The sequence below is a fragment of the Stylophora pistillata genome, chromosome 3 (genome assembly GCF_964205215.1).
Source record: "Stylophora pistillata chromosome 3, jaStyPist1.2, whole genome shotgun sequence".
In the NCBI taxonomy this organism is placed as follows: Eukaryota; Metazoa; Cnidaria; class Anthozoa; order Scleractinia; family Pocilloporidae; genus Stylophora; species Stylophora pistillata.
The window spans coordinates 2482599-2505975 of NC_142521.1; the positions used below are offsets into that span (position 1 = coordinate 2482599).

Sequence of the window (23377 nt, forward strand, 5' to 3'; positions counted from 1 at the left end):
GGGCAGGAAGCACTGCCGAAGTGTTTTGGGGCAAACCAAAGTTCTTGTTGAAACAGGCTGATTGTGGACTTTTTCGCTCTTGTCTGATCTGTGAAGTATTATTATTTTATTGCACCTCTCATCTAAAACCAGGTTGCTTAGGGTCGAAACGATTTCAAGGTACTTTATTTAGATGATTGAAAGGATTTTTCCGGGAATTCAGTCTGGAGATTCCCGGAATATCTACTTCCGCTTACTAATTAGGTTTCAGTTTGAGAGCGAGCCCTCAAATATTTTGATGTGTTGTGCTGCGTGGAAGACAATTTGGTAGGCTTTGAGGATGGGAGACGAGAAGTGCCCTCTCGAAAAAGATGATGTTGTCGTTAACAAGGACAATGAATCGAGAGGGATATATGTGACTGGCTTCCCTTCAAGTACAAAAGCGAATGATCTGGTGATACATTTCCAGAGACGTAAACATGGTGGCGGAGATATCGAATGTATTCAAACCACAGAAAGTTTCGCAGTCATCATATTCTACGATCGTTCAGGTATGATGAAAGCGTATGTGTAATATTTATTTCGTTCTTCGGTGACTTAGTTTGTCGCTTTCTTCAAGATAGACTCAACTGAGAGCGATCTTCATGATCAATCGTTAGTTAAATAACTTTCCGTTTGGAGCAAGCCTTTCGTTAGACTTGCCTCGTGAAATGACTTATGTCGCTTTTATGGGACTGCGTTGGCAAATAATTTGAGTAAAAAACTAAACGTTGTCTTAAATCTAAATTAAGTTATTTTTCAATGGAGATTGCCAAGAGGCATATGATATTCCTTTACATCGGGTTGATTACTTCAACGAAATGCAGAATTGATAAATCTGCTTCAATAAGCAAATTAACTTCTACGCAATATTGTAGTTGCGCTTTTCAAAGAAAAGTCGAAACGAAAATCCGGTGGATTAATTGAATATCGGTCAATCAAGAAACAAGAGTATGATTGGGATGTATCTGGCGCATGAAGGAGAAATTTGTCGACACATCCAAGAGATATGAATGCAGATCATTTAATATAAGCTATGCCACCATAGATGCCACGAACTTGTAGTTGATAACTGTTATGTCTACATGTCCACTTCTAGACTGATTAACTTCACATTCACGATTGTATGCGCGAGATCTTTTTGAATCTTCTCAAATTTTCATGTCCTCCATTCTGTGCTGTATTCGATTTACGTTTACATTAATTCAGCCTCGCTTCCGTTCATGATTCGATGTATAATCACTTCCGGTAATGGCGACGACACATGTTAGAAAATATTAAAAGTTCTGTGTTGAAATCCAAGAATATATCTCCGTTTCTCGTGCCATCCGAACACCACATGGTGTCAGGAGTGAACAAGAAGATATAAACTGTGTCCAGAACGGATATTTAGCGATCAGTGATCAGGAATTACGCGGAAATATGGCTACGAATCTTCCACCACCGAAAGCTCTTTGTCTATCGGGAAATGCAAGTGAGAATTTCAAGTTGTTCAAGCAGCAGTACGAATTATATGTGAACGCCATTGGATTATCTACTGCCAGTAAGGAAAGGAGAAGTGCTATACTGCTAAATCTCGCAGGTGAGGAGGCGCTGAAAATCTACAATGGCTTCACATGGGCTCCAGCTGTAGGTGACCCCGAAGGGGAGGAACATGTACCAGCAGAGGACAAACTGGATCCGGAATTAATTCTGGAGAAATTCCAGAGGTTCTGCACGCCGAAAACAAACGTTACTTATGAACGTTACAAGTTTCACAGGTATACGCAATCAGAAGGTGAGAGTTTCGATAATTTCTTATCACAAATTAACACTCTCGTGTCTACGTGTGCCTACGGTGAACTAAAGGACGATTTTGTCAGAGATAAGATCGTATTGGGTATAAATAGTGATAAGGTCAGAGCACGGCTGTTGAGAGATGGTGAACTGACTTTAGAAAAAGCGATAAATGAGTGTAGAGCAGAAGAATGTTCTGGAAGGTGGGCTCAGGATATAAAAGGAGAGACTTCTAAAGTGCAGGCAGTTCAACATAGGCGGAAAGGAGGCCCTCGTGACAAGGGACCACGTAGTAACGGGCAGCAAAGAAGTGCATCAAATTGCTCCCAGGCATCGAATAGCCGGTCATGCCGGTGGTGTGGAAAGGAGGTGCACCCCAGAGAAAGATGCCCTGCGAAAGACAGTAAATGTAACAAGTGCAAACGCCCAGGACATTGGGGCAAGGTCTGCAGGAGTAGCAAAGAAAAAGGGTCTGTACAAGAGGTAGCAGAAGTGCAGTCTGACTCAGATGAGTACTACTTCTTAGGAAGCATCAGTGATGAAAGTTACTCTATTGAGAGTATCAACAACAGGAAACGCAGGAGTGCATGGTTTACGGAAGTCCAGGTGTCAGGTCAGAGCCTGAAATTTGCTGTTGATACTGGAGCAGATGTGACAGTCATTCCCAAAGCTGTGTATGATACACAGTTTTCACACTTCATTTTGCAGAAGCCTGACAGGCCTCTTAGTGGCCCAGATCAAAGCAACCTTTCAACTCTTGGATTCTTTACTGCAGAACTAAAGAAAGGTGATCAGACAATCACAGAGGATATATATGTGTTCCCCAAAGGCTCTCTATTGCTAGGTAGAGACGCTTGTGCAGATCTAGGTGTCGTTAAGTTCATTGGAAAAGTTACGTCAGATCCTATCCAGTCAGCGGAGTTCGGATCAATGTTCAAAGGCTTAGGAAGGCTAGAAGGAGAATATAAGATTAAGATCGAGCAAAACGCAGAGCCATACAGTGTGATGACTCCCAGGAGGATATCTATTCCACTACGTCCTCTAGCCAAAGCTGAACTTGACAAGCTTATCGAGCTAGATGTTATAGAACGGTGCACAGAACCATCGGAATGGTGTTCTCCTATGGTCGTGGTGCCTAAAGGAAATGGCAAAGTGAGGATCTGTGTGGATCTCACGAAGCTTAACGAAGTAGTGAAGAGAGAAAGAATCATGCTCCCCACAGTGGATTATACAATTGCTCTGATGGGAGGTGCTAAGGTTTTCTCTAAACTGGATGCCAATGCGGGCTTCCACCAAATCTGCTTGGATGAAGATTCAAGGAAACTGACCACGTTCATCTCACCATTTGGTCGATTTCGATACAAGCGAATTCCCTTCGGTATCAAATCTGGCCCTGAGAAGTTTCAGAGTGAGATCTACCGAATACTAGGTGGTCAACAAGGTGTGGTATGTCTCATGGATGACATTGTCGTGTTCGGAAAGAACCAGGAGGAACATGACGAGAGACTCGTGCAGACATTAACACGGCTGAAAGCAGCAGGTGTCACCTTGAATAAGGATAAGTGCCAATTCAGCAAAAGCCAGATTGACTTTCTAGGTCATCGGATCGGAGTTAATGGTGTGGAAAGCTCTCCAGAGAAGGTTGAGGCTATATTGAAAATGCGTGCTCCAGAGAATGTGAGTGAGGTAAGAGGTCTGATGGGTACCGTGAACCAGCTCATGAAGTTTGTACCCAACCTTGCTACTATGACACAACCTCTACGTGAACTCTTGAGCTCTCACAGTGCATGGTGCTGGGGTCCAGCACAGGAACAGGCTTTTAAAGAGATTAAACAATGCTTGACGAGCAGCCCAGTGTTGCAAATATATGATCCTTCACTGGAGACCAAGGTGTCAGCAGATGCGTCTTCATACGGACTTGGCGGAGTGCTTTTGCAAAAGCACGGTGACAGGTGGGCGCCAGTGGCGTATGCGTCCAAAAGCCTTCTGGATGTAGAGAAAAGGTACGCCCAGATTGAGAAGGAGGCCTTAGCTAGTACCTTCGCATGTGAACGATTCACAGATTACATTCTGGGAAAGGATATTATACTTGAGACTGATCATAAGCCTCTTGTACCACTGCTATCCACGAAGGAGTTGGATCAACTACCCGTACGTATTCAACGAATGAGAATGAGGCTCATGAGATACTCGTTCACACCTGTTCATGTGCCAGGAAAACTGTTGTACACTGCCGACACGCTATCTCGTTCTCCAACACCAGCCAAATCAGGTGATTCATTTCATGAGGAAGTGAACTTATATGCTCATCAAGTCATAGCTGGAATGCCTATCAGTGATAGCAAATTAGATGATATTATGATCCATCAACAGGAGGATGAAGTGTGCAGGCAAATTATGAACTATGTAGCTGAAGGTTGGCCTGAAAAACATAATGTCAAGGGTTTAGTCAGCCCTTATTTTGCTCATAGAGCAGAGCTGACAGTGGTTAAAGGGCTGTTGATGATGGGACCTCGAGTCGTTATACCATCGTCTATGAAATTGGAAGTCCTGGATAAGATCCACGACGGTCACCAAGGGATTGTCAAGTGCAAGGCATTGGCCAGAAACACAGTGTGGTGGCCAAGCATGATGAAGAATATAGAGGAGTTAATTGAAAACTGTCGCAAGTGTCAGTCTAACAGGAAAAATCCTCCAGAACCTCTAGTTCCTACCATGCTCCCACAACGACCATGGCAATACATAGCCACTGATGTCTATGAACTCAATAAAAGACTGTATTTAGTAATGATTGATTACTACTCCAGATGGATAGAGGTAGCTAGTCTGAGTTCAACTGCCTCAGCAGAGGTCATAGACAGGATGAAACGTGCATTTTCCAGATTCGGAATTCCAGATCAAGTAAAATCTGACAATGCCAGCTACTATACATCAAGGGAATTTAAGATGTTCACTTTAGATTACGGGTTTCGACATGTCACTAGCAGCCCAGGTCATGCTTCAGGCAACGGTGAAGCAGAGAGAGCAGTGCAAACAGCTAAACGTCTCCTAGCTGGCTCTCAAGATCCTTATCTTGCTTTGCTACAGTATAGAGCGACACCATTGGCTAATGGTTATTCTCCAGCTGAGCTAATGATGTCAAGGAGGCTCAAAACCAAAGTGCCGGTGGCCCCGTCTCAGCTGTCCCCAAACCTTGTGCAGAATCATGCCCTACGTCAGTTTGAAGACAATCACAAAACCAACCAGAAGCTGCACTTCGACAGAAGGCATTCAGCGAGGCCTCTTGTTCCCTTAGAGAAGGGAGATGAAGTGATGGTACAAGACAGAGGACAGTCTGGAACAGTAGTGGAGAAGTGCACACCTCGTTCTTATGTGATCCATACGGACACTGGGTCATATAGAAGGAATAGAGTACAGATCAACAAGATACCACCCCCACCCCCAGCTGCAGCTACATCTCCAGCCAAACCCACACCGGTGCCAGTACCTCCATCACCTAAACTTCCTTCACCCCAAACAGCTAACACTGCAGAAGGAACTGGCACATCAAAAGTGTACACCAGATCTGGCCGTCAATCTAAGCCCTCATCTAGATTGAAGGATTATGTGCCATAAGTGAAGTTATACTTTCTGGCCAGATTTTCTCTGGTTTCTCAGACAGAAAGTCATAACTATGAACGCGTATTCTAGTGTGTGTGAGACTTAGTGCAGAGACAAATGACAATAGTTACCCAGGATGTGTTTCTTAACAAAATGACGATTACTTGAGGACATTTGATTGACGTTGTTTTAATTTTGAATTTCACGCTAGATAAGAAACAAGTATGTCTAAGTAAGTTTCTCTTTCATTATCTTAAAGGGGGAGATGTGCTGTATTCGATTTACGTTTACATTAATTCAGCCTCGCTTCCGTTCATGATTCGATGTATAATCACTTCCGGTAATGGCGACGACACATGTTAGAAAATATTAAAAGTTCTGTGTTGAAATCCAAGAATATATCTCCGTTTCTCGTGCCATCCGAACACCACACATTCATAGTCAGTCGAGGAGAGTGCTCCCTCTATTAACTATGCTCCATCCCAATCAATTTAGCAGATCATACAATACTGGTCAGTATATATCATTGGAGCTTTCCCAACACAAACTCTCTCAGAGCTCAGTTCTCCATTTCAATAGTAAGTTAAAACTCGGCTTATGCTATTTTTCAAAACAAAACAAAAAGAAACAAAACCAGGCATTAGATAAAAAAACCAGGGAAATTATGTTGATACATTTTCTAATAAAGGTAAAGATAATTAAACTTTCACAAGGATTTTGGAGTAGTTGTTACTCCAGAAGAATTTTTAATTATTTTGCAGTGTACAATAATTTAAGAAAAGTTGCTCTTCTTAACTTACGTCTACTTGGTGTAATGGATAAAAATCCTTAATTCTTATCAATTGGAGATCACTCCAAAATCCTTGTGAAAGTCATCTTTACCTTAATAGAAAGTACATCTGAATTATTCTTTCAATATTGTTGTATCTCGCTTGAGTTTGTTTTGTTTCATTTCGTTTCATTCACAAAACAGAATGAGCCAATTTACTCTGCAATTCCAAAAGCATCCCATTACATTTCAAAACACTATTTGCCACAGTGGGCACTTTCCATTTGACCAAAACTTTCGAGATTTCTGGTCAGAAATTGAACAGAATGGGAAAAGTTCCGGGATGAGTTTTCAAAAATTTAGGAATACGTTTTGAGTGTATACCCTCTTGGATACGGTTGGACGTGTTCCATTTGGCCAGCGAAAATACCGACATTTTGAACCCGTGATTTTTGTTGAATGGAAAGTGTCCCTTGTCACCTAAAACCTGTCAATAAAACACCTTCATGTCAACAATATTTTATCATAAAGGTAAAACAAACATGACTTTGCAAACGTAGCCGTGTCAATTTTCAAATCCCGACAAATCCAAAAGCGCGCCATCCTAGATATAAGCTGATCGGTTTTGCACCTTTTTCAACTCCATTCGCGAAATTAGATTCTAAGAAGGCACAATTGAAAGAATGTAATTATTTTGTGTCGATACCCCACTAGGGTAAACTTTACCCGGCGGTAAACTGAAAGAAACAAAGCACTCTGATTGGTCAATTCAGGTAAAAATTACCCTCATCTGGTAAATGTTTTTAGTGCATATTGTTTTTGATAAGGGCACAATGTTTTAGACATGTGGGAATGGATACAAGTTATAGTGCTTATGAGTAGAATGATACCTTGGCTGTTATGTGGAAAATTTTCGTCCAATATGCTCTTGCTAATATTAGTGTCCAAACTGTTTCACTTACAGATGTAATTATGCAATATCCTTTACTTTGAAAATGTTTAATTCCTCTAGGAATTGCACCCTTACTGTGGACTGGTCTGACTGAATTCTATTTTATTTGAGATATTTATTTCAGTAGCAGAAGCTACTACAGTTGGCATCAGCTTTCTGTGCTTACCAATCAAATCATTATGTAATATAATTTGACTGACTTGAAGCTCTGCTAATAACTTGACATGCTCATTAGTGCAAGCAACAATAAGTGAAATGTGTCAAGTATATTAACTGCACCATTGAGTTTTTTGTATCATAATTGTACTGGCTTATGTTAATTATTTGATGAACAGTTTGTTTTTGTTTTAACTCTCAAAGGGTTAAAAACCACAACAGGCAAAATAACTGCAACAACAACGTCTGGGGTGAACAGGGAAGGTTTCCTGAATAGACCCTTCTGTAGTGTATTAGGCCGCTAAGTATAGTGGGATAAGAAAAAAACCATGTGCTTTTGATAGCGATGGCCATGTTATGTTTGCAATGAAATGAGATGAGTTAAATCTGTTTGTTTGGATCCTTTATTGCTCTTGGGATCATTACACCTTCCATTTATTACATTGCCCGACATGGCAAACAATGTACAAAATAACAACAACCAATAGGGAGGAAGGGAGGGGAAGTTGTGTTAAAGCACATGTCAGACAAGCTGTTTACAGCGCATGTCAGCAAACTCGCCCCAGGTCTTGCTGGAGTTAAATACAAAATAATAGCTATTAATTTTTACTTCACAACAGTGTCATCACACTTTTTCATATATATACCTGGTCAGGTTTATAGATATATTACTGGGCCTTGTAATTGGATACCAATTTTTTAGATTTGTGATCATTGTTGTTATACTGTACATAACTCACTAGTAAGCTTTCAAATGAGTAAGAGATTATCTCAATGGGAAGAAAAGTTGAATCCACATGCAGATCAACATGTAATGTTCTGTATGATGCACGATCCTTGCAGTAGAGAGCGCTATTTATGCAATAGGGAAAATCAGACCTGAAAAAAATCAGGCCTGTATGGGATTCGAACCACTGACCTCTGCGATACTAGTGCAGCGCTCTATCAATTGAGCTAACAAGCCAACTGGGAGCAGGCGGTTAAGTTGATTTGCAATAAACCCGTGATGATAAATCAGATACATTGAATATATGAAGTTCATATATTTTGAACTGCGGTATTAGATACGTATGATGCACGATCTTCGCAGTAGAGAGTGCTATTTATGCAATAGCAAACGTCTATATGAAAATATATGAACTTCATATATTCATTGTATCTGATGTAATGTTCTGTTAATTATTTGTGCTATGATTAATTTCAGACAGCTGATTTAAACAGTTTGCAACCACATTTATGAGTAGCAATGCAAAGATCACTTTCACATATTACCTCAGCTTGAAAAAATGCCATCCATAACTTTTGAAAAAAAAACAAAAAAAAAACAACAAATTGATACCAATAAAATTTTTTTATCTGGAAATAAGTTTAATTTAACCTTGTGTATGCCTGCATGTAATTTGGAAAAAGCCTATGTGTTATATGAAAAAGGACCCTGTCGATGAACCTTAATTGTTACCATGAAAGCTTTGCTACATGTATAGGTAATCACATGGTTTCGAGTGCAATTTGGAATAAATAAGCACAAGTATTATTTTTTCAAAGACTAACAAAATTGCATGAGCCCATAGGGTGAGTGCAATTTGGGATCTTTGAAAAACTTTACAAGTTAGAGCTTACTTATTCTAAATTGCATGAGAAAAATCATGTGATTATGTATTGATAATATACATGAAAAAATATGAGGTAGCTTTAATCATAATTACACAGAAGAAAAAGTGCGTGCATCACATGCAAAAATAATTAATTTATTCAAACCCTGCAAGTGACATTGTGTGTTTGGTCAAAACAAATGTGTATGATCAAAATGATAAGATGAAATGAAATTTTCACATCTTTAAGGTGCAAAAAAGTTCAAAGTCCAGCCAAACAGTTCAAGGAATTGTTCAGCGAGTTTGGTAATTCTGTGAGTTTCCGAGTTTGATTATTGACCAATCAGAATGTCTGGTTTGTTACTTTCTTTGCACTGAGTTAACCGTCTTCTACACTAAATTAACTCTCACTGAATTACGTGAAAACTGAGCATTTATCTTAACCAATCAGAACTGAGTAATTTTTTCATGTATATATATTATTATCATGATGATGATAATGTTGACTGCATGTTAGTATAAAGATTAACTATGCCTTTCAAAATGGAAGAAATTCTTGTGTTTATCAATACTCTATATCATGATTTATTCTATCCCTCTAATGATTAGCATTGTTTGAGGATATCTTATGATTTCAAAAATTTGATTTGAAAACAAAATCAGAGACAGAAGATTGAGTAGCCAAGTTTTTCTACCGTGAGACTAATTTATCATGATTCTATAGGTGTTATTCAGTTTTGGCTAATTCACAGTATAAGTCTTCAGATCGTTAGGGCCATGATTTATTTGGAGTTGGGCAAGTAGCTGGCTAAATTGCCTAGTACTTAGGATGGTAATTTTTCCTTACCCTGTTAAAACTGTTATTACTTTTGGCTTGAAGAAATGGTGGTAAAAACTGTGCTTGGTGTCTGTCTCACTCAAAAACCACCAATATGTTTTCTAAATAAAGATAAAGGTGGCAATTTAAAGTCTCAATCAACATCCTTGGTTGCAATTTAACTTATCTAAGCTTATAAGTTTAAAAGACCAGAACCGTTATCTACCTGTGAGCAACCAATATCATTCAGGGCTCACAACTCTTGTCAAATCTGATAATTGGCAGTTTTATTGGAAAGAACAAGCTGTGTTGATCATCAGTTCAATGTCATATGTGATTGTGATACCATCCGTCATAACTGAGAATCTGAGTGGTGTTGTCCAGGCTGATTGCTCAGGGTTAGGGTTAGGACTGATGATCAATCTGTGACAGTGAACTCAGATAACCATCTGTAGTGTTTCTGACAGCTGTCAATCAGTATTCAGAATGCATATGCATTCTAAAGGAGAAGGAGTTACTTGTGTAGTCGGCTATGGTCTTACATGTTTATTAAATATCATTGTGTCGCATCGAAAGTCTCAGTGCTTATTAGTATAAACGCCACACCATCCTGAATCGATAGTGTGGGAATGAGCAATGTTATTTGTTGTATTTTGTGGTGACTCAGCTAAACTATTTAATACCAACCTTTGGTATGGTGAACACCTTTGGGGATGTGAAATTATGCACCACAATATAAGCTGCACTGGGTAAATACCTTCTTATGTATACTTGCACCACTCGCGATTTAGTAGCTGACCAGAAAATCTTGTTGAAAAGGAAATGGAACCTTATGTAGAACCAAAAACTTGTTAGAGAAATCTCTGAAGAAGTCTCGCCTTAAATCATATCGAAAACGAAAACCTTTCAAAGGCATCAGCTAATAAGCTATCTTTAAAGGGTGTGGCTTAATAAAAAATCCTTAACCATCAGGAAACATTACATAGCTCTCTCAGCACCATTCCTAAAATGTTTTAATCGGAGCCTTTTTTCAAAAATGTTTCAGGTATTTTTTGAACTTAGGAAATTTCACTGTTAGTCATTATTCTAGTGGCATTAACCTAAATTAATTCAGAATTATGCTGTTTCCAAACCTTAATATTCAAAGGTGTAATTTATTATTCATTATTGAGCTTCCATGCGTGAAACTCACCAGTCAATATATAAAACTGTACTTGGGTTTGCAATCCCATGCCCCTTCTAGTACAAATTAGGATGGTGAATGTTAACAGCATTTTTCTCATTTCTTAGTCGAATCAATGAATACATTTCCATTGCCGTACATTAGACAATCACTATTTGGTGTCCTCATTATGAAGAGTAGCCATGCTATTGTGATTTAGCGGTTAGTATAATTTTGAATTTTTATCATTTTGAAGATTATAGTTTTGAACTTTTGTTGTAATTTGATTTTTTCAGTTGCTGAATCTGTGGTAAAAAAGAAGCAGTTTCTCAGTCCTAATGTACCGCTAAAGGTTGAATCGTTGTCCGAGAAGGTGAAGATTGAAACAGCAAAACCTTTAGAGGCAAGTTGAGATTAATAGCCATTAGACGTATTTATGTCAAAAAAGCGGCCAACACCCTCGTCCTCCCTTAGGCACGAGCTTCAATTTCAAGATGTAGCGTTGTTAAAAAAGCATTACTAGAGCAGGGAAATTCAAAGGACACCCACGTTTGAATGTCAAGAATGTGGCAAGGGCTAGACTAAAATTAATGCTAACGAGGCTTTGGGGTGAATTTGTCAGAAATATAATTATTGGAATTCACGATTTCTTAGTTGTTCTTCATACATTTTACACATTTTCCCGTTTTTAAATGAATTTCATTCTTTCGTAGATCTTTCAGCGGGTATCGGCTTGGATAAATGATGAATTATTAGGAAACCACACCCGTAAAGAAATATTATTTGTTCTCAACAAAGTTAAAGACGAGGCCGACATTGAGTTCCACGATGCAAGTGAGGGTTTCGTACTTTCAGGGACGTTCCAACAGGTGAAACAAAGTAGAGTTTTGTTGAGCCAGTTCTTGGAAAATTGTCAGAGTTTAGATTTTGGATCGCTACTTCCCAATGGGTCACACAAGAATAAGAGGATTGCTAAAAGTTCAGATCCCACATCTCAAGAGGCTGGTGAAACAGGAGAAACTCGCCCTGGAGAGGGCTCAGGAAACAGTGTTAACTTTGAAGGCCAAGAATGCGCGGATATGCAACCTCAACAGTACGACACGACGCCGAAGTTCTTCTGTTTGTTTGTCAAAGCACATGACAAAGAATTACAGAAAATCGAAAATGATTATGAAGTAAAAATACACCGGGATGTCGTCAACGACAAAGTTACCGTTGAACCAACTAAACTCTGCACCACTGAAAAATTCTTTGAGGGCTGTGAAGCTTTCATCACCCTTTATCAAAATGTACATAAGTGCATGAAGCTTGTTAAATTCATTCCCAGAGACCAAAAGTCACCTGTACACATTAGGCAACGTATCCGAGACGTGGGTAAGGCACAACCCTTACTAATTGAGGTCTGTGAGGACCGAAAGCACTTGAAAGTCTACGGTGAAGAAAGGTTTGTCGAGAAATATCTAGGCGATCTTCAAGAAGAGGGTCTGATTGGTCGGACAGCACAGGAAGCAGGGGCTTGGTGCAGAGATGGAACAGATGAGGATGACGAGAGTTATGAAATTGATGATCAGTTGGAACACATGATTGGTACGTATATTACATTTGAAGTATAGTACATTTGAGGTGTTCGCGGTTATTTGGAAATTCATAAACTTGATCCGACGATGTTTTTCGCAAGCACGTCCGCCCAAAAAGTGGACATTGTTAAACCGAACTGTGCACAAAACTTCGTTTGGTGATTCATTACCAGGTTGCCTCTTGTTACGCCGGTTCTGAATCTGCGTTTCTTTCAATTTCGATGGTTTGTTGGTATTTTGTCCTTACGGTTGAAACTTCGTAACACTTACATGTACGCAAGACAGTCAGGTTCATATTCGCTTCCGTTTTGTTTCCATAATTCTTCCACTAGTTTCGCTTACAGATCATGTTTCTCCCATCTGTAAAGCACATTCAGGTAACTTTGCAGTGTATTTTGTTTCGCTCTTTTTTGGCTTTCGACAATGAAATCGAAGACGTCTTCGACGTTTAGATGCTCTTTGGTTCTTTCAATATCTGAAACATTGGTTCTCATGTGCAAATTTTAAATTACAACCAATACCTTTAACCTTTTAAGTTGTATAACTATGGTTAAAGAAAACAATTTTGAGAATGGAGGCAATGAGGCGTAATATTCTTGATGCTTATAACCAACTCTTATGCTTCGTAGGTTCAGTAAAGCTTTCTGTTATTAAGAGTGACATCACAGATCAAAACGTTGATGCAATAGTGAATGCAGCCAACAGCAGACTCAGCCATGGTGCCGGAGTAGCAGGCGCAATCATCGACAAAGGGGGCTATGGTATACAGAAAGAGTCTGATAACTACATCTCTCGCTATGGACCCTTGAACGATGGTGAAATAGCCGTGACTGGGCCTGGCAAACTACCATGTAAAAAAATCATCCATGCTGTAGGTCCTATGTGGAAAAGATCGGAGCAAGAGAAATGTAAGAGAGCTCTAAAAATGGCTTGTTTGGGAAGTCTCGCGGCAGCCGCAGGCAACAAGAAGTGCAAGTCCATCGCCTTTCCAGCGATTAGCTCAGGACTCTTCGGCATGCCGAAAGAGATCAGCGCAAAAATCATGTTTGAAGCCGTGAAAGAATATATCACACGAGGAGATCCATCAAAGTTGACTTTGACCGATATTAGATTTGTGATCATCGATGATCCGACGGTGAAAGTATTCAGGAAAGAATTCATTAAGATCTTCCAAATCCAAAAAGATCAGTCTCAGGCGGCTGACCCAACGGCATTCAAAACTCCAAGATCAAAAAGGGGGAACAAGAAAGGAAAAGATAGGACGAATGATGTGAATGATCCTTTGACATCACATGTCGATTCGTCTTTGAAGTCTTTTAGTGATGCAGTGACAGGAAACAGACATGGGAATGTTCCTGACGGAAAAGGACCTCGGCCAGAATCGTCTGAAGGTATACCATGTTTCGTGAAATTAAATTTTTTATCTTGACGTAACTTATATTAGGCCTTAGTTTAATTTTTTTTTATTGTTTGAACTATGTCGACTCAGTGTAACAGTTTCATAAACAGATTGATTTATACCGGTGAAGATATTGCACTTAGATCTAAAAATGCCTAATAGAGCTATTGACGAATATTACTTTCAAAATTTTTCAATTGGCACTTTAAAGTGAGACAAGCTTTTTGGGTTCGCAGACTACTGTCTAAGTGAGCCGTCTCAATATTCGAATTGGATGATATCTCTCCCACCAGTTGGAATTTTAAACATGGTTATGGTTTACTTGTATTACTTATGTCGTTGGCGTTCGTCAACCCCCCTTCTACTGTAAAAACTGCTGAGCTATATCTGCAACAACGTTTATTTTTATTTTCATTGACTAGATTCTGTTCCAGGAGGTGGAAGTAAAGATGACAAATGCGCGATTTGTCTGGATGCGGTAAAAAATGCTAAAAAATTAAAATGTGGACACGCCTTCTGTACTCAATGTGTGGAGACTGCTTTGTCTTATGACAACCGCTGTCCAGTGTGTAAAGAACCGCAAGGTGTCGTCAAAGGAAATCAACCTGACGGACAAATGCACGTGCACCATAGTCACCACAGTCTTCCAGGCTATCACGGTAATTATGAAATAATCACACAAGGATTGGATCCTCTGAGAAATTTTGAAGTGATTTTGGGTTTGAGTTTTCTTCCCCCACATCTATATTTTTGGTTTCGCGTAGATTTTTTGATTGGGTTACGTTCGTTCCTGAAAATGGTTATTTTCGTCCAGGATATATTCATATTAATTGGTATATCACTAAGCTGTTAACACAAATCGATAAATCTGGTGAGGTTCCGTGATGAAGCGGAAATATCCGAGAATAGACCAAAATGCCCCAATAACCTAATGCTGTAAAATTTCTTCCACGAGCCTGTTAGAACTCTTTTTTTAAGACACTCACCGTAATAATTAAGGGTTTCCAAGCGCTTAAAATGATGGGGAAATATTTTGAGAGCTGGTATCTGTGCAGAGATGTGGATCATTACATACGGTGAGGTAAAAGACTTAAAGAAAAATCAGAAACAAGAATTGAAATGTAGATTTTTAAGTATTCAGAAACTAAGCTTTACTTTAAACTTCGAATTCAATATCTTCGCAGTAGCAGTCAAACCGAAACGATGTTAGGACTGATCGTTCTTCTAAAAGGCAAAACGAATCAAGTATCCATTCGGGTGTTTGAACTTTTGTTCCATTTCAACTTTCTTTGATGGTGCAATTCTCTTCGCAGGTTGTGGAACAATCACCATTACCTACAACTTTCCCTCTGGGATTCAAGGCCGGGAGCATCCTAATCCTGGTGAAAGGTACAGTAGTACCAATCGTACTGCATATCTTCCCGATAACCGAGAAGGGAAAGAGGTGTTGGCTCTTCTAAGGAGAGCCTTTGACGCCCGATTGGTGTTCACGGTGGGTACATCAGTATCATCTGGGTGTCGAAACCAGATCACGTGGAACGATATTCACCACAAGACTAGTAAATCTGGAGGGCCTCAGGCGTAAGTGACTCGTACAAATTTTTCTTCTTGAAAGATAATTCATTGAACTATAACGCTGTGTACTATGAGAAGCTTGAAAACTTGGAAGCCTCTCTGTTCTTCAGTTTCAATGCCTTTGACGCACAAGTCTTCCTTACTGATATTTTTCAATAACACGTAGTGCTCAGTTCACTTCTTAAACAATTGAACTGTTCATCACAGGTATGGTTATCCGGACCTAGATTATCTCCGACGGGTTAAAGAAGACTTGGCCGCCAAGGGAATTCGCTGATCCTGAGTAAGCGACGGCTCTCAAATGTTGAAGAAACGTTTGGGCACAATATAAAGACTGTAATGTCATCACCTGGGAGGATAGGACTCCTCTCATTTGACTAATATATCTGTATACTTTTAGTAGTTAGGTTGTACAAAAATCGACCCAAAAACAATAACAACAACAACAACAACAGCAATAGCAAAACTTAGCATCAAAACAATAACATGGCACAAATAGTTAGTGTAACTGCAACGAGTTGTGAATTGAAAGGCGGAGTATCATATTGACTGAAAAGGTGGCTGCTTTGATAGTTAGGTTAAGGATCACTAGAAACAAATTATGCTCTTTACGGCTGTTTAGAACACTGTTAAATGATATGTAACATAAAGTTTTCGGCTTTTTTATTTTGCGGTTGATTTTTCCCTTAGGTCGTTGAGAGAGGATAACTCTGCTTAGATTAAAGCAGTGAGCTTAATGTTCGCCATTATGGTTCTTACTTCTACTTCCTCACTTGACCCACAGTGTATACTTTTGTTGAAGGATATCTTTAAGAGAGGGAAACAGTTAAAAATGACAAAGCTCTGGGGATAAGTGAGATCGAAGGATGACTTTACTGTATCGTACATCGGCATCATCCCTTATGATGCCGTAGATCGGCAAAAGCGGGGGAAACTAGCTTATTGTAGCATGCCTGGCCTCACTTGATTTACACGTCTGACTTAATAACAGCTAGCTTAAACAAAGGTACCATTTTTTACGGTTTCGGCTCTTAATGTTGTCAAAGTTTTCACTTCATTGTATTTCTATTTCTTGCACAAATTCTCAGGCACATGTTGGTTAACAAAACTGCCGGAGTTATAAATCTTACATGGACCCAGTTATTCAAAGGATGGAAAGCGATCTCCAGAGAATGACTGGCAATCCAGTGAATGGATTCCTTTGTTTTTAGGTTACGTATTTAATCGGTGCACAAAGATATAAAACCGTTAAACAACAGAGATCGTGCAAGTGTCGCTGTAATTGTTTACGTGACAGTACAATAATAGTAAACTTTATTGGATTATAAGAAATATGTAATGGTACTTAATCTGCATTTTGAAATTTATTTCAGGATTTAAGAAAAACCCTATCTTTCAGTTAACCGATCTCAGCTGTTGCAAAGCAAACCATGAATCCCGACTGATGACGTGTATTTGGTCAACCTAACACATGAAGAAGACTTTTACAATGACGTTTTTTTTCAATTTGCTAGTGTATCATTTTTTTGTGCACAAAATGGCAAGTGCCAAATATATTCGTTTGCCCTTGAGAATGTAAGTTTAAAGTTTTGCTCAAAACTATAACCTTCCCCTCCCCTACATTCAGTTGCCCCTCGCCCCCCTTGTGACGAATGCGAGGTCACTTTAAAGATATCGCTTGTCTTTAAGGAGAGCTATTTTGTGATGAAATTAAGCTGTGACAAGAAAAGGGATGGAAGGTGAAGGAGAAGAGCTTACATAATATGCGAAACACTCTCCTTAAGTAAAACAATGACGTCCTTGGTATAACGAACGATACTTTTCAACCCGGCTTAAGTTACAGTAAAATGTATGCTACACTTCGATATAACGAACCTCGATATAAAGAAATTATCGTTATAACGAACACAATCTAGAAGCCCAAACGTATACAGATACCCCGATATAACGGACAAATGTCAACACGTGACCAAAGACAAGTGCAAAAAAGACCAAGGTGCAGTACTATACAGTAGTACACACTATGTTCATCATGAAATCTGACAAGTCAGGCACAAAAGAAAGCGAAGTTCCACGCTCTTTCTCTTGAATGAAAAACACATTGAAACGAAAGAAAAATATGGGACAAGATTTTTTTTTTATTAAGCGTCTTGATTGGCAATTTTAGTAGTAAAGTAAAGAATGACAAAAAATGAGGCAATTTTCACTGGAAGAACTTTGATTGGGCGTCTTGATTAGCAATTTTAGTAGTAAAGTAAAGTCGTTGTCTTTTGTGTAATTGTACTATTTGGTTGCGCAACTCATTGACCTTTTCCTTATGACATTTGACAAGCCAGGTGCAATTGTCAACATTTCGTTGAGCTGTTCAGTTTCCGGTGCTGTAGCTAGTACAGACCTGTGCAGTGTACTGTGGTGTTAGATAGCCATTAAACATAACGTCACACCACACGCACGCACACACACACACACACACACACACACACACACACACACACACACACACAACAACAACAATTATTAAACATGCCTCGATAAAATTTGTCGTTTTCCCCAAATTCGTTAAATCGAGGTTTCCGATACAACGAACACTCGACATAACGAACCAATTTCCTCAGTCCCTCAGCACTTCGTCAAATCGAGGTTCCACCGCACTTAAAACATTGAGCCGATGGGAGCTCACTCCCCAACCCCCTTCCTTCTCCAGCTGCAATTGGGCTTCATGTTTAAAGCGGACAGCTCCAGTGATGTTTTACATGCGGCTGGTGCATTGCAGTGGTCACAATTTGCATTGTGTTGGTCCCGCGGTATTTTGAAAACCTCTTGACCGACTCCGAAGTAGATACTTATTGAGACAAACGATACAATTTCTTTGATAATTAAAATCATTATTACGACTAGCAGCCCTCGATTGCTCATTTTGCTATGGTTGCCATCTATCCACGTTTTGTTTCTATTTATAATTAAGGTGTTTTATTTCGTTCGTTATATTTCCATTTTTCCTTCTTTTGCATGAATTTTTTTCTAGTCCAACCGTTTTGTTTTAGAAATATTTGAAGTCCTGGGTACGATACTTGGAATCACATGATGGCGAGTCAACTTCCTCTTTTTAAAATCGTTTAGGTGCTGTCGCTCTCTTTATTATGCTTTTCATGATCAGGAAGTTATAACGCAAGCTAAGGTTTTTTCGATAACGTGAAAAAGGAAATTGAATGCCCAGTATGCTAGGAGCAATTTAGCGTAAACAAGCAACCAAAGATTCTGGAATGTCTTCATACCTTTTGCAAATCTTGCCGTACAGTAACGGAATGTCTCAACACTGATATCGATAATCTTCCGTCGAACCTGTTTTACAAACAAATAGTGGAAATTGTGGAGGCATACGCAGGTCAAGAAGAGTCATCATGTTGCGGGAAATGCGAAGAACAGAAATCGCTGAGGTTTTATTTCTCCACTGAATTGCAACTGTTTACTGTGCGAAGAATGCGCTGCAGTGCACAAGAAGTGGAAGGATTTCAGAGGCCATCAGCTCAAGGAAATGGGAAAACGTCACTCTCGTAATGTAGAGGACTACTCTCGAAGAGCAAACGTCTGCAAAGAGCACGAGGACAAAATTAGATTTTACTGCGAAGCATGTCGAATTTGCATTTGTCGTGACTGCGCCATACTGGATCACGACGACCACAAGAAAATTTCGATAGAGAAAGGACTAGAAAGTAAGGCAACTGAAATCAAGAATAAGATATGAGAGGTTCAGGAAAACGGATCTGTCTTGAGAAACAAAAAGGAATCTCTGGAGAAACGTAGAATGTACGAATGGTTGCACAACAATAGATAACATTCAGCAGTTTGGATTTTGGCGAGGAAATTCTCTCTCGTAGGAATCTACCAGAAATAATAAATGTCGAAGAAATGTTGGAGAACAGGCTATAGGAACTATCCGTGCCTTTTGAGCCTTCACTGAATTTCCCTGAAGTTGTGTACAATTCAAATGATTTCAGTTGCTTGAGAGACGGACCTGGAAAGCTGATAAGGACATTTACAGAACCTACGGCATCTGTTGCAGAAGGTCAAAGTTTGACTGAGGCTATCCAAGGAGAAGAGAGCACATTTACTGTGATTACTGAAAAGATATCAAGGGCCAAATTGTTTATGGCGAAATCGATCATGTCAATGATGCGATGATTTCCGTCAATGCAAGAGGGACTTTGATAGCCAGCGTCACAGACTCAAAGAATGGCCGATATCAAGTAGAGTACACAAGTGAGACGACAGGTGACTTTAAAATATCTGTTACAGTACAAGGTGAAGCCATCAAGGACAGTCCGTTTACTTTAAGGGTGAGAAAGACAGAACCAGAGACATTTTATCAGGTATCATTTTTTATGTTCTGTAAACTTTCAGGCTGTTGTAATTGAAAGAACGGAGTCTACTTGAATATGATAATTTGATAAAACCCAAATTATCATATTTTGGTTTGAGTTAATGTTGTTAAACCCAAACCAAAGTAAGCACAACGGCCCGACACAGTAAAGGAACAGCGCGTGGAACTAATCAGTTCTTGAAGTAAAAAACAAGCAAATTATCCCAGGAGCAGGAAACGTGACAGACCAAATTACTTAGCACAACTTTTCTAAACCAATCATAGAGAGAGAATAAGAAACACTGATACAATTCTGAGTTACCATCGATACATAAGTGAAAATGGTATGATTATTAACATTTTAAATCAAATTAATATTTAGACTCAAACTAAAGTTGCATTTGGTGCTTCAAACAATTCTGAGGATTGATTTGTTTCTATATGAAACACACAATATATGTGCAAACTAGCAGAGGGAAAAAAATCCATATTTCATACCATTTTTGTTTTGGAAAAGACAAAAACCCGTTTCATTTATTTGTTGGCATTTGCTTCCCGGGATCCCTAGGAATAGTCGCTTTTCATTGCTTCCTTTCAACTCATCCATTTTTTTCTTTCGCATAGCATATGTCCTGTAGAGAGATGGATTTTGAACTCTTGCAATTCTCAAGATCATAATTTTGCTGTGACATGTTTTTTGAGCATGATTCTGAACTTCTTGGTATTCCTTTGCATTGTTCACAGGATCTAGCTCAACAAGATGAACGGTAAGTTCTCCACCCCATCGGTTTTTCGGCTGAGGGATCCAGTTGCTTGGCAAAATAACATCTAAACAGGAATTATTAAAACATTGTTTAGACTTTTCATATTGTAACCAAATTGTGGTATACACGCTCGAGGTTTGGAGTACGTTTCATTGATATAAAAACTTTCATTCATTGCAGAGGTAGTGAACCACAACAAGCTAAAATTAATATGTCAGTTGGTCCTCTTTGCCATGACGAGACTACGAGGAGCCCATATAATCTGTTTGTGTAGCCGATTGTTATTTTAGAGTGAATGTACCAGATTTACTGTTTGCCTCACCAACAGTGATATATTGCTGATTATGTATATATAGCCTGCGTCGCAGACAGTCTAAAGCTTTACTTAAACTGCATGTCAAAAAAACAAATGGATTTCTCACTTAAATCAAAGCTTTACTTAAACTGCATGTCAAAAAAACAAATAGATTTCTCCCTTAAATGAGAAATAAAAATCATTCATCTGTATTTTTAGCAGGTCCCTACACAAGGCCATGCGCGTGTAACGCAAGGAACTGCTGCTAGGGTTTAAACCCTTGGAGTTGACTTGGCAAATTCTCTAAAGTGTATTGGGCCAACTGAAATTATATTCTTACCATGAAATTTGCTGAAAACTGGCTTCGGTTTTGGGGCTACAACCAACTGGAAGGGACTTCCATTGATTGGATCGTCCCTCACTTTGATTGATACCTTGAAGTCTCCAACAGCTCTTGGCGTGTAAGATACACAATAACGGCCATCTTTTAAGTCCTTTACAAGAGCTGGAATATTTTTGGTTCCCTGTTGTACGGATGTGATCTCCACCGTGACGTTGTCAATTTCACTGTAGGTTGTTTTGCCGCCTGAATCCTTCGTTGTGACCGTAAAGTAGCTTACCTCTCCTTGAATACTTTCAGTTAGTCCTTGTCCTGTTCCAACAGAAAAGTAAGGCTCTGTAAAGGTTACATGTAGCACACCAAGACGGAAATCTGGAGGCAGCGTATTTATCTAATACTTGAACTCTGGATATCTTAGTAGTGGCGTAGAATTCTGAAACCTTTGCGCAACAGTTCCATGAAGCTGATGTTTTACGTCTAACATTTTCCTTACGTCATTTGTTTGTAAAACTTCTCTACCATGTCTTGTGCTCTTGTACATTAGTCGGAGCTTTTCGACGAGCTTCGACAACTCATATTTTATGGCCTCGTCGTAAAGCGACTTTTCTTTTGCCAACTTTTCTGTCATCATTTCTTCCTGTTGACGAAGAACATTTTTAATACCTTCCGTCACGCTATGAACTTCTGCCGCCACTTTATCGATGCTATTATTGTATTTCGCTTTTCTTTCACTTAAAGACTCAAAATGGTTCCTCAGAAGCAAAGAATTCTCCTAAATATCTCTCAAGCTACTTTGGATAATCCCTCTCTGCTTCTTTGCTCCATCTTCAAGCGACATGATGTTGTGATCTATCGGATCTCGATGTTCCGTAATGGCGAATGCAGATCCAACAGCGACCCAACAGCGACTGCAGGAAATAAAAAGTTACTCTGGAAGGCACAAATTTGAATCCCATTTATAGCTTCCATACTATAATTTATTGAATTGCAGCTCATCTGCGAGGATCAAAGCTTTACTTAAACTGCATGTCAAAAAAACAAAAGTATGTTGACATGTGAGAACTTTTGGTTGATTGGTCTCAGTAAATTGTTCCTGGCAGAGGGAGCACTCCAATTCTTTCTTGATAGCATCATAAAGAATGTTCTCACAGAACAGGCCGTATTGCTCTTTAATTCAAATAATCAACTGCTCCCAGTTGGCTTGTTAGCTCAATTGGTAGACCGCTGCACTAGTATCGCAGAGGTCAGTGGTTCGAGTCCCGTACAGGCCTGATTTTTTCAGGTCTGATTTTCGCTATTGCTTAAATAGCGCTATCTACTGCGAGGATCGTGCATCATACGTATCTAATACCGCAGTTCAAAATATATGAACTTCATATATTTCATTGTATCTGATTTATCACTTTCACGGGTTTATTACGAATCAACTCAACGGCCTGCACCCAGTTGGCTTGTTAGCTCAATTGGTAGAGCGCTGCACTAGTATCGCAGAGGTCAGTGGTTCGAATCCCGTACAGGCCTGCTTTTTTTCAGGTCTGATTTTCGCTGTTGCTTAAATAACGCTATCTACTGCGAGGATCGTGCATCATACGGGGCTTATTTTTGTTACCCAACATACTGTGCGATCGGCGAACGGGCCGCGAACGTTTCAAACAGCCAAATTCGAAATTGGAAAGCCGATCGATCTGGAGATAAAAGTATCGCTAGTGAAAGATCTGTGCGAGGAATTGTGAATCGAGTGAATGGAAAATGGAACTGCAACATCTCTGCTTTGATTTTCTGGAGGAATCGAGACTGGTGGTAATTTTTTGGCGGAATTATTCGCTTCGGGCGACGGACGCTTCTAAAATAGGTTTCCGGTCTTGTCTTTCTTTTAGCAGTTGAACACCAACATAGCGCTAACTCGCCGAAAACGCTTCAAAATGGCCTGAGACGCTCGGAATCAACAAAGAAAACAACAAGGCAATAAGGTAAGCCCATTTTATTTCAAAACAAGACATTTTTTTCTCTCTTTTAAGGCAAACCGATAACATCCCATACAAACCTTTATAAAAATAAAACGTTACGCAACACGGTAAGAATCACGTCCGCTTTTCTAGGAGTGAGCTTGGGCTGCCTGTGCGTATCCAAGTGAATTAGTGTAAAACCAAAAGCAGCCCAAGCGTAAAAATTATAACAATAAAGTTAAAAAGAATAATAAAAGCGAGGAATAACACGAGTGAAGT

General features: G+C 39.4%; 2 protein-coding genes and 1 pseudogene across 2 annotated transcripts; 2 read left to right on the forward strand and 1 right to left on the reverse strand.

Moving 5' to 3' along the window:
- The first annotated feature begins 12 nt into the window (after positions 1-12).
- LOC111327745 (uncharacterized) lies at positions 13-16967 on the forward strand. Its single transcript, XM_088751974.1, has 7 exons — positions 13-530; positions 11139-11245; positions 11556-12429; positions 13049-13810; positions 14241-14477; positions 15132-15399; positions 15601-16967. The coding sequence occupies exons 1-7, from the start codon at positions 320-322 to the stop codon at positions 15668-15670; spliced, it is 2529 nt and encodes an 842-aa protein (XP_088608100.1). The 5' UTR covers positions 13-319; the 3' UTR covers positions 15671-16967.
- Positions 16968-18112: 1145 nt separating this feature from the next.
- On the forward strand, positions 18113-20183 carry LOC148734087 (tripartite motif-containing protein 3-like; annotated as a pseudogene).
- An 11-nt stretch (positions 20184-20194) lies between these two features.
- LOC148734088 (uncharacterized) lies at positions 20195-21780 on the reverse strand. Its single transcript, XM_088751649.1, has 3 exons — positions 21646-21780; positions 21153-21543; positions 20195-20581 (listed from the first exon to the last, which is right to left on the reverse strand). Exons 1-3 carry the CDS (start codon positions 21778-21780, stop codon positions 20220-20222), a joined length of 888 nt encoding a protein of 295 aa, XP_088607775.1. The 3' UTR covers positions 20195-20219.
- Between the last annotated feature and the right edge of the window lie 1597 nt (positions 21781-23377).